Source organism: Grampus griseus, assembly GCF_964374135.1.
Source record: "Grampus griseus genome assembly, chromosome: 1".
Lineage (NCBI taxonomy): Eukaryota > Metazoa > Chordata > Mammalia > Artiodactyla > Delphinidae > Grampus > Grampus griseus.
The window spans coordinates 88035358-88051315 of NC_139017.1; the positions used below are offsets into that span (position 1 = coordinate 88035358).

Consider the following 15958-nt stretch of genomic DNA (forward strand, 5'->3'; position numbering starts at 1 on the left):
CTTAACACCAGATACAGCCTTCTTTTGTGAACTCTCCCAGTACTGCAGATAATTCCTGACCCATAGATATGCTCAGACTGACAGATAAATATACAAAGAGTAAAAAATATTGTGCAGAAGGGCACTCAGGTATAAATAAAATTTAATTAATTTTACCTCCAAAATATCTTTGATAAAAGGTGTCCATCGAGAGAGCTGAAACGTTTCTTCTGCAGACCGATCCTTTCTTAATGGTTTGCCTTGTTGAGACTAATATAATTAGAGGAAAAAATTAAAAATCAGTAATTTTATTTAGTGATATTCTCTTAAGTTTTCTAACAAGATGTTTAATTTACAACAAACACTATGATGGTGCAGTTGATTTAAAACTAAGAGTGGAAAAGCCTACTCAAAAAATCTGAACAGGCGTGGTCATGTAACTTCACAGTATTTTGTGCATTAATGATAAAATTTGTGATAATATCAGAAAATATGTTTACTCCAAAGTGCTTATATAAAACTCGATGGGAAAGAGTGAGATTCTATACAGAGTTCTTCAAATTCTGCTATAAATGAATCATAAAAAGAAAAGCGTAAATAGCAAATTACAACAGAAGCTGTAAGATATAAATTCACTAGAAAAATGTACTTGTCCAAATTACCCATATATGGAAAAAAATGAAATTATTAATATTTTACTTACCAAATCAACAGAGTAAAATTAAGAAGACCGTCCACATGGATTCCCACATAAGAAAACATATTTAATGCAAATGACCACACATGCGTATGTATAAGTATATACAGAATGTAAAATTTCTTACGGGAGGGACAATGGGAACACCAAGGTAACTCCAGTTACGAATCATGTCACTCTCATTTTCTATCTTTACATTCTGGATCAACCTGTCCAAGTTTTCTTCCGTAGTTCCTTAGATAAGTAAAATATGAGTGCACAGTCAAATAATTGCTACCATAATCATTTCCAGGTTTTAGGTATCCAAGAATAAAGCTTTTTTTAAAAAAAGCAAACATTTAAATTATATACCCTTCAGTACGCTCCCAATTTCACATTTTTCCTTTTATTTATCTTAACCAACTGTAGCCACTACTTTTGAATTTTCTAAGATTTTCTTATGATCAAATAGTAAACCACTTATTGTAAAATGATTTTAGAGCTGGGTATTTTAATATATTCAAGAAAATAAACAGTCTGCATTACCATTAATACTGAATATATAAAGTAGGATTGCTCTTATTTTATCATAATTATCATGATTTTTGCTGAGCAGAACTGGAAGGAGTACTCGCATAGCATCTTTGACTTTCTGTCCTTCTGCGTCAGTTCCAAGTGCCAGGTCCTTAACGAAAATGAAATATAGTTAGTGGTCTATGATCCAAATTCATTTTTCAGTTAAAAAAAAACCTATTACTAAAACTTGCCAAATTTTAATGGAACACTGATGCCTTTTCACAGGAAAATGTGAGTATCACTTGTAAACTAATACTGTACAAAATGTAAAAAGTCAAAAAATAATTCAGAGAAGAAAATCATTAATCTATACCTTTGCTAATATGGTAGACATGAGCTGCATGTGGCTACTGAGCACTTGAAATGTGTCTAGTCTGAATTAAGATGTGCTCTAAGTTAAAACGCCAGATTCTGAGGACTTGTTTGTGAAAAAAAGGATGTAAAATATTTCAATAATTGTTTTATATTGATTACATGTCAAAATAATATTTTGGATATACTGGGTTAAATCAAATAAAGTTAACCACACTCATTTCTTTTTACCTTTTTAATGTGACTACTAGAATATTTAAAATTATACATGACTTGCAATCTATTTCTATTAGACAGCACTGATCTAAATAGTTTTGGCATTATAGAGGAGACTTTAATTAAATGTGCCTACACAGTACTCTGCAGGATGCTGCCTTAAATGCTGCACCCACTGAAAAAGGCCTGCCAACAGTGCTACCCTGAATTAATGCTCCAAACACTTAAATCATCCCATTCAACCAAAAATGCATAATCACAGATTAGGAGGAACTGCTTACTATGATACTGTATAGCTACTTGTTAGCGTTGGTAAGGAATGATGTATTAAACCAAGTGGGTGAGTCTCCTTCTAAAAGAGGTTCTGTGATCTAGTGCACTGTATTGAACAAAAAGTTAGGTTTTACCTTACAAAGTTAATTCTGGAAATCTATCCTGAACATAGGTATTTCTGGCTCTGCACATACCTGTTCAGTTTTGCAGAGCTTTTCTATATTAGGCTTGAACTTATTCATGCAATCTTCTGCTAAGTTAAGATGAACAACTTGCTGAAAAACAGAAGAAATCAATCATTTAAAGCATTTTCATTTCTTTCTGTGTAACTGATAATATTAAACTTTTGAGATGGGCCTGAAGGAAAGCATGGGCTTTGGTGGGAAGGAGGTACCATGTAGATCAAGGGAAACATCTCGAGAACGGAAAAAAGTGAAAATTACCATGATCTACAGGGGATAATCAACAGACCACAAAAAACAGAATGGAAGGGTTGAATTTGTGTTGGGCTTATGAGTAGTGAAAAATAAGGTGAGAAAAAAATAGTGTAGTCCTTAAAGGCAAGCAGAAAAAGTTTGAATTTATGTTATTGATTCTTGATTAGGAAGCAATATGATAAAAATATGTAAATGTTATTCTGATAAATACTTGTAAGAAGGACTGGAACAGCAAAAAAACAAAACTTTACCTGCCCACACAACTTTGATTGCTCTTAAATCTACTGATATATAACTATTAATTCAGACATCCCTGGTGGCGCAGTGGTTAAGAATCCGCTTGTCAATGCAGGGGGACACGGGTTTGAGCCCTGGTCCAGGAAGATCCCACATGCCGCGGAGCAACTAAGCCTGTGCGCCACCACTACTGAAGCCAGCATGCCTACAGCCCATGCTCCACAACAAGAGAAGTCACCACAGTAAGAAGTCCGCACACCGCAATGAAGAGTAGCCCCTGCTTACCACAACTAGAGAAAGCCGGCATGCAGCAATGAAGACCCAATGCAACCAAAAATAAATAAATAAATAAATAAAATTTTAAAAATAACTATTAATTCAACGAACCAAGTATAACAACAACCACTTGTCAATCCAATGTTGAATCTTCTTATTAAGTTGATAAATATTAAGCTTTTTCTGTTTGGCTATTCAAGATAAAGATATAAATCAAGAGTATATATAGAGAGAACTCTATTGGGGAGCTTAGATATTTGGGGTATTTCTCAGACCTAAAGTAAGGTTTTAGAGGACAACTAACACCAAGTATTCCATGACACCCACTGCTAAACCTGACTACAGAACTGGATGGACTAATAAACTAAAAATGATAACATATCTTATGTATGATACTGCTTACCTTAGTAATCTGTTTACGGAAATGGGGCATCTTTTTCATCAGTTGGGCAAGAGCACTAAGTGATGTCTAGGAAAAATAAAACATTTTTTAAAACAAACTTATGATTCAGTTATTTTTATATAACAACTTTAAAATCCTGTAGTTTTAAATATTTATTAATTTACTAAATATTTGGCAATTTTAAAAAGAAAACAAATTCAAGGTTTCCAGTTGCAGCCATGATAAAGTAACTGATATAAAAATTATTCTCCGGGGGGTTCCCTGGTGGCGCAGTGGTTGAGAGTCCGCCTGCCGATACAGGGGACACGCGTTCGTTCCCCAGTCTGGGAGGATCCCACATGTCACGGAGCGGCTGGGCCCGTGAGCCATGGCCACTGAGCCTGTGCGTCCGGAGCCTGTGCTCCACAACACGAGAGGCCACACAGTGAGAGGCCCGCGTACCGCAAAAAAAAAAAGAAAAAAATTCTCCCTCCATAAACAAAAACAAAATTGGACGAAATAAAAAAGACAACAGCTTTCAGGCAAAGGATTTTTCAAAAATAGCTCAAAGCTAGGTTACTTGAGCAAAGGAAAGCATAGACGGTGATCCCTGCACTCATCCTGGCTCTTCCCTGAAACATTTTCCAAAACACAGTGAAAGGAAGTAGAGTTTAAGTAGAAAGCAAGTCTCTCTGGGCAGAGGAAAAAGAGATCGGAGTTTGGGGCTACTGAGGTTGGGGTTGGGGTCCAGGGTTAATACAGAAAAGAGCCAGTCACAACATAACTCAAAGACGTGTAGAAGGGTTGCCTTAGCATCCCTGGCCAAATACTAAGCTGCACATATACAGGGCATAACTCTTAAAGGCCTAGCAGAGAACGACTGCAGAGATTTCAGAGGGGTCTTAATGCAAGACAATATTGGCATTCTCTGATCCAGACAAAGTAGACAGTTCTAAGTGAACATCCCAGACATTTAGTCCTGGAAGGACTATATCTTCAGACTAAATGCAAAAGTGAAATACACTCAACATAACAAAAGCCTGACATGAAGTCTCAACAGAATCAAGGTTATTCACTAAAAAATTAACTGCCTGCCAGAACAGAACTCAATACTCTTAGTAAAGAGAACATCACCAAGAGCCTTTGCAACATAGCATCCACAATGTCTAACATACAGTAATATATTACTGGACATGTAAAACAGGAAAAAGTGATGGATACTCAAGTGATGAAACAGTCAATAAAAGTAGACCCAAGAAAATCCAGATGCTGGAGTTAGCAGACAAGGACTTTAAAATATCATACTTATGTTAAAGAAAACAGGTGAAAAGATGAACTAAATGGATGAAAAGATGGAGTATTTCAATAGAGAATTATAGACTTTATTAAAAAAAATTCAGTGGGGCTTCCCTGGTGGTGCAGTGGTTGAGTCCGCCTGCCGATGCAGGGGACGCGGGTTCGTGCCCTGGTCCGGAGGATCCCACATGCCGCGGAGCGGCTGGGCCCGTGAGCCATGGCCGCTGAGCCTGCGCGTCCGGAGCCTGTGCTCCGCAGCGGGAGAGGCCACAACATTGAGAGGCCCGCGTACCACAAAAAAAAAAATTCAATGGATGCCCTAGAATTAAATGCAACTTTGAAATTAAAAACACAACGAATGACTCATACATTGTTGGTGAGACTGTAAAATGGTACAGCAAATTAGGAAAACAGTTTGGAAGTTTCCTAGAAAATTAAATATACATTTACCATATGACCCAGCAATCTTACTCTTATTTATCCAACTGAATGAAAACATTTGTTCACACAAAACCTGAATGTTCACAGTGGCTTTATTTGTAATTGTCAACAACTTGGAAAAAACCTAAATGTTCTGCAACTTGTGAACAGATAAAATGTAGTATATCCATACAATGGAATACTACTCAGCAATAAAAAGTGTTGAAGCTCCTGTTACATGTCACATGGATGAATGTCAAGTGCATTATATTAAATGAAAAAGCCATATTGTATTATTCTATTTAGCTGTCATTCTAGAAAAGGCAAAACTATAGGAAAGAAAATAGGTCAGTGTTTCTGAGGGGATCAGAGTTGAGTGGAGAGGTTGCCTACAAAGTGGCACAAGGCAATTGTGGGGGGAGGTGTTGATGGAATTGTTCTATATCTTGGTTGTGGTTATATGAGAGTATACATTTGTCAAAACTCATACAATTTTATACTATAAAGGGGGAACTTTACTTTCTAATGCAGTTTAAGAAACAATATGTTGAATGGGTTTAACTGCAGACTGGATACAACAGACAAAAGTAGGAGACTCGGGCTTCCCTGGTGGCACAGTGGTTGAGAGTCCGCCTGCCAATGCAGGGGACATGGGTTCGTGTCCCGGTCCGGGAAGATCCCATATGCTGCGGAGCGGCTGGGCCCATGAGCCATGGCCGCTGGGCCTGCGCGTCCGGAGCCTGTGCTCTGCAACGGGAGAGGCCACAACAGTGCGAGGCCCGTGTACCACAAAAAAAAAAAAAAAGTAGGGGACTGAAAGTCAGGTTAATAGAAAATATTTAATTAAAGCACAGAGGAGGAAAAAAGTGGGAAAATAAGGAACAGAATAGAAGAGACGTAGAATATGGTCCAAAAATCTAAAACACAAGTGAATGGAATCCTAGAAGGAGAGGAAAGACAGACTAGGACAAAATCAAGATGTGAGGAAATAAGAGCCAAGAATTTTACAAATATGAAGAAAGTTACCAACCCAGTGATTCAAGAAGCTCAATAAACCCAAGGAGGATAAATACCAACAATAACACATCATAGTAAGGCATATTATGGTCACATTGCTAAAACTAAAAGATAAAGACAAAAATCTTTAAAAAGACACTTTATCTTCAGGAAATTAACAGTAACATGACAGCTGGCTTCTTTAACAGAAATGATGGTAGCCAAAAGGTGACATATTTAAATCTTTAAATTGCTGAAAGAAAAAAAAGAACTGCCAACTTTGAATTCTAAATACAGTAAGTGTCTCTGTAAAACCCGTAAAACACAGATATCCTTAGATAAAAACAAAAGTTGAGAGAAATCATCCAGCCCAGATGGAAACACTGAAGAGCAATAAGGAATAAATAACAACAGATTTCAAATTTATGTGGACAATATAAAAGTCTATTGAGAATTTAAAACAAAAATAACATCCTGACTTTATAACACATGTTAAAGTAAAATATATGACAACAATAGCACAAAAGACAAAGGGAGGTAAATGGAGTTAAACTATTATAAGGTTCTTGAATTCTTTAGGACATGGCAAAAGTATACTTTAAGGTACACTGTGATAATATAAGGATACATTTTGTAGTACCCAACATGATGACTACAGGAAGGATACCAAAAGGTAAAACAAAAGTTTATTTTGGAGACAAAATGGAATAGTTTAAAGAAAAAAAAAAGGCCTATATATATAAAGAAGGCAGAAAAGGAAAAGGATAAAATAAAGAGAAAACAAATAAGATGGTAACAAATTCAACTATATCAATAATTACATGAAATACAGATGGACTTAAACATTCTAATTAAAAGATAAGGATCATCAGATTGAATAAACAAACAAACCTCAACTATCAATACAAACTCTTTTTAAGAAGCACACTTTAAACATAAAGGCACAAATTGGTGAAAATAAAGGATGAGAAAAGATATATCATGTAAACACTAGCCAAAATAAAGCAGGTATGGCTATATTAAAATCAGACAAAGTAGAGCTTAAGTCAAGAAATATTGCAAATGAAAAAAAAATGACATTTTGTATTGATAAAAGATAAATTCAACAGAAAGGTAACTATCTTAAATTTATAAAGACTATAATTAACATGGCTTTATCAGTCGATATAGCTTTGAAAGTTGACAAGATTCTAAAAAAAATAGACTAATTCATAGCCATAAGCGATACCATTCTCAGTAACTGATATAAAAACCAGATAAAAAATGAGTAAAGAAATAGAATATTTGAATAACATGATGAACCAACTTGATTTAATTGACACACATAGAATTTGTATTCAAGTACACATTGGGTACTTAACCACAATAGATCGTATGATAGGTCACAAGTCAAGTCTGAACAAATTTCAAAGGACTGAAATCATACATTGCACATTCTCTGACCACTATATAGTTAAATTACAATTCAATAACAGAAAGACAAGTAGAAAATTCCCAAACTCTTTGAAATTAAAAAACATATTCCTATATAACACATAAGTCAAAGAAGAAATCACAATGAGAGTTAGAAAACATTTTGAGCTGAATCGAAATAAAAATAGGTTATTCCAAAACTTGGGGAATGCAGCTACAACAATGTTAAGAAGGAAATAAATAAAGTAAGAGAAAAAAGGTTGAAAATCAGTGCTGTAAACATCCAACTCAAGAAGTTAGAAAAAGAAAAACAAGCCAAAGAAAACTGAAGGTAGGAAATAAAAATGAGTAGAAATCAATTCAACATAAAACTAACATACAGTAGAGAAATCAGCAAAGCCAAAAGTTGGTTCTTTGAAATACTAATTATATATATAGGGATATTAATAGTATGTAGGCTAAAACACAAATTAACAATATTAGGATTAAATAAGTAGCACACAGCTATAGGTTCTACAGACACTGAAAAGATAATAAGAGGATATTTGAAAATGAAGATATAATAGACAAATCCCTTAAAAATGAACACCCCAAAACTGATATAAAAAAATTAAAAATCTGAATAGTTCTGTAACTATTAAAGAATTTGTAAGTAAAGACTTCCCCATAAAAATGGAAAACTCCATGCCCAGACTGCTTCAGTTGTGAAGTCTTCCAAGCAATGATGAGACAAGTAATAACAATCTTACACAAACACTTCCAGAGAATGAGAGGGAAAACATTACAACTCATTTAAAGACCAATATAATTTTGCTGCCAAAACCTGACAAGATTATCTCTCTCTCTCTCTCACACACACACACACACACACACACACGAATTATTACAGGGAAATACTATTGTTCATAAACCTAGAAGTAAACATTCTAAGCAAAATATTAGCAAATAGAATCTAGTGAGATATAGGAAAAGGATAAAGTATCATGACTAAGTGGAGCTAATTCCAAGAATGCATGGTTGGTTTAATGTTAGAGAATCAATGAATGTAACTTATCACATTAAAAGAATAAAAGAGGGAAAAAAATTTCAATAGGTGCTGATAAAGCATTTGATGAAATCCAACACCTACTGCTGATTTAAAAAACAAAACCAAAAAAAAACCTGTTGGCAAATATGGAATAGAAGGGAACTTCTTAATCTGACAAAGGATGTATCTAAAATAATCTAAAACTACCATAATACTCAATGATGAAATATCAAACACATTTCCCCTTAGGTTGGGAATGAGACAAGGATATCCTGTCACCAGTTCTAGTCTACATTATACAGCTAGGAGGTATTAACTACTAAGAAAACTAGTTTAAAAGGTATACAGATTCGAAAGGATCAGGCTAAATTTTCTTTATTCACAGATATTATTGTGCAACTTTCTGAAATGACAGAAATGTCCTATACCTTAATTTAGGTGGTAGTTCCACAGGTATGTGTGTGTATGAATACATACATATGTATGTAAAAAGTGATTCAGTATACATTTAAGATTTGTGCACTTTACTTAGGTAAATTATACCTCAATATAAAAAATCTAACAAGAATGCATTAATGCAATTGGCTAAATGGCCTTTTAAAAATAAATTTTAATGGAGTAAGACAGAGAAACTTTTGCTAACTGTTGAGGCTAGGTAATGGGTACATGAAAGTTTATTTTCTCTACTTTTGTGTATGTTAGAAATTTCCCAAAATGGAAAGTTAAATAGATAAAAAATTTTACACAGACTTTAAAATTCACCTTCATTGTTATCTTGAAAGTTAAATAACACTCTTACCTTTCCTTCCGTTGCTTTCTTTGTTGATGAAATTTCTTTCATAAGCTTGGGAATTTCCCTGTCAAATTGTAAGAGGATTCTTTAAATTTCTAAGGTGTAATTCTTTACAAAAATATTTTAAGATTACAAAATGTACTATCATGTATTTAGTATTTTAAAAATGTGGAATAAAAATTAAAATGAGTTCACATACTCTAATACAACTGCAATATGCCGATGTCGAATTCTGACCCAGAGGTCATCATCTTCTTCAAGGACTGCCTCCTTTTCTTTCCCATCGGTTTTATATCTACAAGTAGAGAGAAGTATGAACTTTTTGATTATTTTCCCACCCAAAAAGTGAAACATTTTTATAAACAATAATTTTAAGATACAGCTCAAGAAACTGAAGAATACATCCACTATTTTGGGGGATAATGAATACATACTCAAAACTAAGGCATATTGCTATCCATACAATAAAAATCAAAGTGCTATGTCTACCAAGATCTTTTTACTTTCGTTAGGTTTAGCTGTCATTATTATAGAGTTTTATCTCAGCAAAGTGGTATCTTAGAAACAAAAATTCAACGTTCCACAATCAACTTTAAGAACAAGAGTGAATACACTAACAATTTGTATTCTAGTTGCTCAAAACACTACTTTGACATACTAATAACCATCAACTCAACTATCAAACATCCATTAAGAAAAGAAATGTCACCCCCTAATGTAGCCTATTAAGTACTGCAGGTGTTTCAGAGTTGGTACAAAATTCACAAACATATATCATCTGTTTCTATATTCTTCCCTAACCCTATAACCACATCTCCTTTAAAGAAGGGGAAAGGAAATGAGAGAAAAACTAGTGTAGCCATTAAAAACCTTGATTGCTTTAATGAGTTCTACTGAACTGAGAGGCAATTCAAGAGGTTCATGAAATTACTCAAAATGGGCTTCCTGACTGCTTCCCCAAAAGTAATTCCTCGCTTCTTTTATGCAAATAGCCAGCCTCCTTCCATTTGTGGAGCTGGAAAATTCAATCATCCCTGGGACTGTCAACGTCCTCAAGATCAGAATGGACAGCATTGAGCTTTCCTAGCACTGGATAGCAGACAATAAATGGAGATTTCTGCTGTATAAATATAATCATTTCTACAATCCCCCAAATTTCAGGCCCCATCTATAAAACCATCTACCTATTTGGTCTTAATTACAGATGCCCAAAGGCAGAACGACTGTGCTTAATTACAAGACTGCACTAAGGACAGAGGCCTTTTTGTCATTTAAAATGCTACTTTGTACTTCTTTAACCTTTGATTTATAAACAAAGATTAAGGTAGCAGGCCTGACAATACTAAAAGATGATGACAATCCTAAGAGTACATTTAAAGAGGTCACCAAGATGAAGAACACAGTCTGGATACTTAGAAGTTTCTGCTCTGCATTACTTCCATTAAAAATTGGGATGGAGCACAACCCACAGGGAGTTCGTGCTTCCACCTAGTCTTATCCCTGGACTTTTTCGATTCATTCAAAAAATCTCTGACTTCTTTGTTTTTGTTTTTAAATAAGTCTCTCTATTACTCTTAAAAAATTAAACCTTGCTTTGCTTGCCAGCAAACCTAGGGAGATCATTTTTTTAAAAAAGTACTAGGTTAGAAATGTCTGAAACTTATGTCAATAGTCTGGAACCAAATTCTTAAGTGTCCATCAGTTTAAGTCGTTTCTAAGTCTCTTGAGCAACGTAGGTTTAGAGACCTAAAGGATAAGAGAGGTAAACAACATGCTTTCTGAAAATTCTGAAAGAACTGCTTAAAACTACTTTTATATTAGAATAACTACTTTTATATTAGAAAAACTACTTTTATATTAGAAAAATGTTGATCTACGTCATCTAACATTAATACGAATAAAGAAAAACTCAGAAGCCAGGATCTGACCAGAATGCAAATAAAAATACAATAGAAAATACAAAATTAGTTTAACAATATTTGGTTTAAGAAAAAATATTAAGTATTATAATTAGCACAAGTTTTTGGATCTTTTTAATCTATTAAAATTACTAAATTAATTTAAACATAAAATTTCAGAAAACTAATTTTCTTTTTTATTACTATGCTCAAAGCAGTAAATCTTAGCTGAAAAATGCCAATTTGGATTTAGAAATTATGATATCAAACAACATGTTATATATTTATGTGTATATATATATATGTATGTGTGTGTATATATATACACACACTCATAAATGATGCACAAAGGTACAATAAAATGGTTCCTTAACAGAAAAGTGATTTCATTTTTCATTTAGCTACTTGATATTACTTTTAAAGTTAATATGCTTATATCAGAGTTAAGTCAATAATAGGTACCAAATTGGTAAACTTGTATCTATTCTCAATAACCATCCTAATGAGGTTCCTAGTCTTCTAATCTTTTTAAATACACTATGTTGACAAGACACACATATAGATAACTTTTGGATGTGTGATTCAGAATAATCACAGCCTAACCAATTTGAATATGGTTTCCACTTCAATAAATATAGTAGTGAGCCTGGTATTTACTGAAAAGTACAAATTCCAGCTGTTTAAAATCTATTTTTGTTGTAGACACAGTTAAGGAAGCAAATACACCGAAAAAGCTTCAAAGCAGTTAAATTACCCATTAACTAACAAGGTCAAGATATTTTTAACAGATTATGATTATAGGGGTAAGAGAAGGATAAAGTCTCTGAATGAAAAAGGTTACAGGGGCTTTAGATTTCCGGTGCCTGCATGAATCATTAAATGCTAATATCCTATCCTGTTTGTATATGCCCTATATATTCCCTTCAAGTTATACTTGCTTGTATGTATCATTCTCAATCGGCAGTAGATCATATGCCATTGCCTGAAAGGTCAGTTCATGCAGGACAGTGGACACAGGATCAAAGCCACGATCAATTATTATGAGCTGGGAATGAGTTTTACCCTGGAATAACAAAATAAAATTATCTTAAGAAACTTCAATTTCTTTGTGTGAACATATTTTTAGTATCTTAGAAAACAAAAGCAGACTTTTCCTAAGTTCTGCCCCATTCCTAAGAATGTGAAGTTATATTAAAACAGAAAAATCTGAGTGGTATAACAGGGGAAAAAAATAAGACTACAAAACCAAAAGCTTTCATAATTAGAGTAAGAGGCTATACTCAATAATACGATATTGTGAAAATTCCTTTAAAAAAAGTAACATTTGGCCTGCACTAAATCTATTTCCTTAGGAATTCAGCTCCATAAACACTAAAACTGATATAAATTATGAATAGTAGTTATTACTTGAGCTCTTTATGCTACACACTGTGCTAAGCAAGAAATATCCACATTATTTAATTCTTATAGCAACCCTGTGAGACAGGGATTATTAACTCCATTTGACAATGGGGGCATTAAGGCTTAAAATTAAGTAACTTGCCCAAATCACATAGCTAGCTAGTATGTGGTAGAATGGAGATTCAAACCCAGGTCAGCTTCACTCCATGACCTGTACTCTTAACCTTTACGCATTTTAAAAGATTACATTGATGCCAGCTAAGATGGTAAATTACAATGAAAGCTTTGCTATCATTAACTCACAAACAGCACTAATCATTAAACAGTGAATAATAGTGCTGGGAAAAATCATTGTTAATATCAGTATCTTCTATACTTCATTTTAAAAAGTAATAAATTCTCTGGATTATTATTTGGAGCAGTAAGAGATAACTACAACTCAGACAAACATTTCTTATTTATTTACTTCCAGCAGACAAAGGTAAACTACATAGAATAGATCTTTAAAATTTTTTTTAGTTAACCATTCACTCATTTAAATAAACCTTGAGATAGTATGGTATAGTGATTAAGAGCACAGCCTCTGGAATCAGGTAGATCTGGGTGTGAATCCAGCCTTGACCACTTTCTCTCTTTTTTTTTTAAATTTTTTGGCCACGCCACGCAGCTTATGGGATTTTAGTTCCCTGACCAGGGATCGAACATGGGCCCTCGGCAGTGACAGCATGGAGTCCTAACCACTGAATCTCCAGAGAATTCCCAGCCTTGACCACTTTCTTGTTGTACAACTTTGGACAAATTGCTTAACTTGTTAATATCTCAGTATTCTCATTAAAAAAACAAACAAAAAAATATATATTTAATCAGAACCTCTGCCCTACAAGATTACTGTAAAGATTAAATGTAATAATACCATGAACACTTATCACAGTGCCTGGCACTTAGTAAGCCCTCAATACATGTAAGTTATGAGTCTTCAGAAATATGAATAGGAAAAAGACTGTGCAATATAAGTGCTATATCAGGGCTTGGGGCTATGAAAGTATGTGAGAGGAAGAATCGCTTGACCTGAAGAGTGAGGAAAGACTTCAAAAAGGAGGTGACACTCTCTCAGGTCCTTGAATGAAGAAAAGGTATCAAGCATTTCCAAGGTGTATAATTTCTGAGGCAGAAAGAATGGAAAGGACAAGTTTGGTTTTTGTGGATTTTCCTTTTTATCATTGAAATCATGAAGGACTAAAGGGATATTAACTAATATAATGATCGTTTATCTTTCCTCATTCAACAAACATTTATTGACTACCTACTATACTATGTATACCGAGCCATTATCTTCATAACTACAACGAGGACAACAGATTTCACTAGTCCTCCAAACCAAAAACTAGTAACTTTTTAAAGTTCTGAACCAACATTACATCTAATCTTACACCCTCCATTCTAGCCAAGTTGTTTGTGAATTTTGCCTTTTTCTCTATGCCTCTGCCCAAAGAACCCTGTTATCCAAGGAAAAAACTCCCTCTTCTGTTATACTCATTCTTCAAGCTCAAGGGCCTCTTCCTCTAGGATGCCTTCCAAGACTCCAGTTACAATAAGATTAAGCCCCAGCCTATGTTCCCACTACATTTCATGTATTCTTCTCTCATTCCTCTTACTACATGCATTGTAATTGGTGGTTTCCTTGCCCATCTCCTCTTCTAAACTATCAACAGTTCCTTCTTTTTATTTTTCAGCTACTGTAATATGGCTTCCTAGCCCTGTGGCACCACCTCTGGCAGTCTACTCAAGCTCTTCACTCTCCAACCCAAGCTCAAATGCTAGAATTCCCCAGGTTCTAATCTTAGTCTTAGATTACTTTATATTACCTTGATAAGATAGCAATAGCTATCATTCATTAAACTCCTATTATATGCCAAACACAAGCTAATCTGCCTAACCTTCATACCAACCAAGTAAGGTACATATCATCTGATCCATTTTATAGATGAAAATACAACTCAGAGTAAATAATATGTCCAAGAACACAAAGCTGGTGATAACAGGAAAAATTATGTTTATTAACTGTTTACTCAGTTGCAAGCACTATTCTAAAAACTTTTTATGTATTAACTCATTTAATCCTCTATTTTATAATATAGGTATTCTCTTATTATCCCCATTTTATAGGTAAGAAAACTTAGGCACAGAGAAGTTACATCATTTGCTAATTGACATATCTATGAATTAAATGGCATAGCCAGGATATAGACAAAGTGCTTATTTCAAAACCCTTATCTTCTCCTCTAAGCCACACTGTCTATTAAGACTTCTACTACCACTTATATCAGTGATTCCCAAATCAAAATTGGGGATCTGTGTTAATGATTCTCAAATCAAAACTGGAAAATGAATGAACAACAGTTTCCTTGGTTTAGAAAGAAATAAGACAGACTTTATGCATAACCACTATTTATCTTTTATATGTTACCTTTATTAGGCTCTTTTCATCAATCTTGTAGTAGTTTTCAAGTTTTTTTTCAACAAGCTGAGCAAGCTTACTGGCATTATCCAGAGGTTTACTAGAAATGGAAAAAATGTTCGAACAATTATCTTTCTTTCAAGACACACTTTACAATATCAAGTTGAATTCTAAAATTAAGCCATAAATTTATTAATTTAAAAGATTTTATAAACATGGAGAAGTTCAGATAATACATCAAATATAATGCTATATCAATTTGTCTGGATTTTATCAATGTAAACCTTATTATATGTGCTTCAGAGTTTTTTTCATATGAAGGAAATATTATAAATAAAACCGCAGCTCCTTTATTCCCCTCCCAATTCTCGGTCTTCTCCCCCACCCCTAGCTACCCCCACTCCAAGGCAATACTATCATGAATTTGATGTGTATTCTTCCTGTCATTACTATTATACATATGTTTACTGTTTTATATGTGTTTTAACTGTATGTTTTTACTGTTATATATATGTGTGAGATCTATGTTGACACATATCAAATTTAATCATTTTAGTTCAATATAGTATTCCATCATATGATTTATACTGGATTCTATACATTCATTCCCCTAAAGATGGATATTTAAGTCATTCTCAATTTTATACCATTGCAAACAACATTGAAACAAATATCTTTGTACATACATCTCCATGTACATGTTTCTCTAGATATATTATTTCTAAAAGTATAATTGCTAGATTATATGGTATGTACATTTTCAACTTTTCCAGATATTACCATATTACTCTCCAAATTACTTGACCAATTATCGCTCCCACTAGCAGTATGAGATCTCCCTACATGCTCTCTAACATTCAGTCAACTTTCCAATATAGTCTTTTGCATAAAA

At 33.9% G+C, this 15958-nt stretch overlaps 1 protein-coding gene across 2 annotated transcripts in view; it reads right to left on the bottom strand.

Annotated features, from left to right (window-relative positions):
• The window catches only part of STXBP3 (syntaxin binding protein 3), a 55175-nt gene that overhangs the window by 12837 nt on the left and 26380 nt on the right, over positions 1 to 15958 (bottom strand). For both annotated transcript variants that reach the window (XM_082676607.1, XM_082676606.1), the window contains exons 8-16: positions 15076 to 15166; positions 12146 to 12270; positions 9509 to 9604; positions 9316 to 9373; positions 3386 to 3451; positions 2227 to 2307; positions 1202 to 1340; positions 804 to 910; positions 157 to 249 (exon numbers count right to left, since the gene is read on the bottom strand). In XM_082676607.1, coding sequence (XP_082532733.1) covers positions 157 to 249; positions 804 to 910; positions 1202 to 1340; positions 2227 to 2307; positions 3386 to 3451; positions 9316 to 9373; positions 9509 to 9604; positions 12146 to 12270; positions 15076 to 15166 — 856 coding nt within the window. The remainder of the gene's footprint in view (positions 1 to 156; positions 250 to 803; positions 911 to 1201; positions 1341 to 2226; positions 2308 to 3385; positions 3452 to 9315; positions 9374 to 9508; positions 9605 to 12145; positions 12271 to 15075; positions 15167 to 15958) is intronic.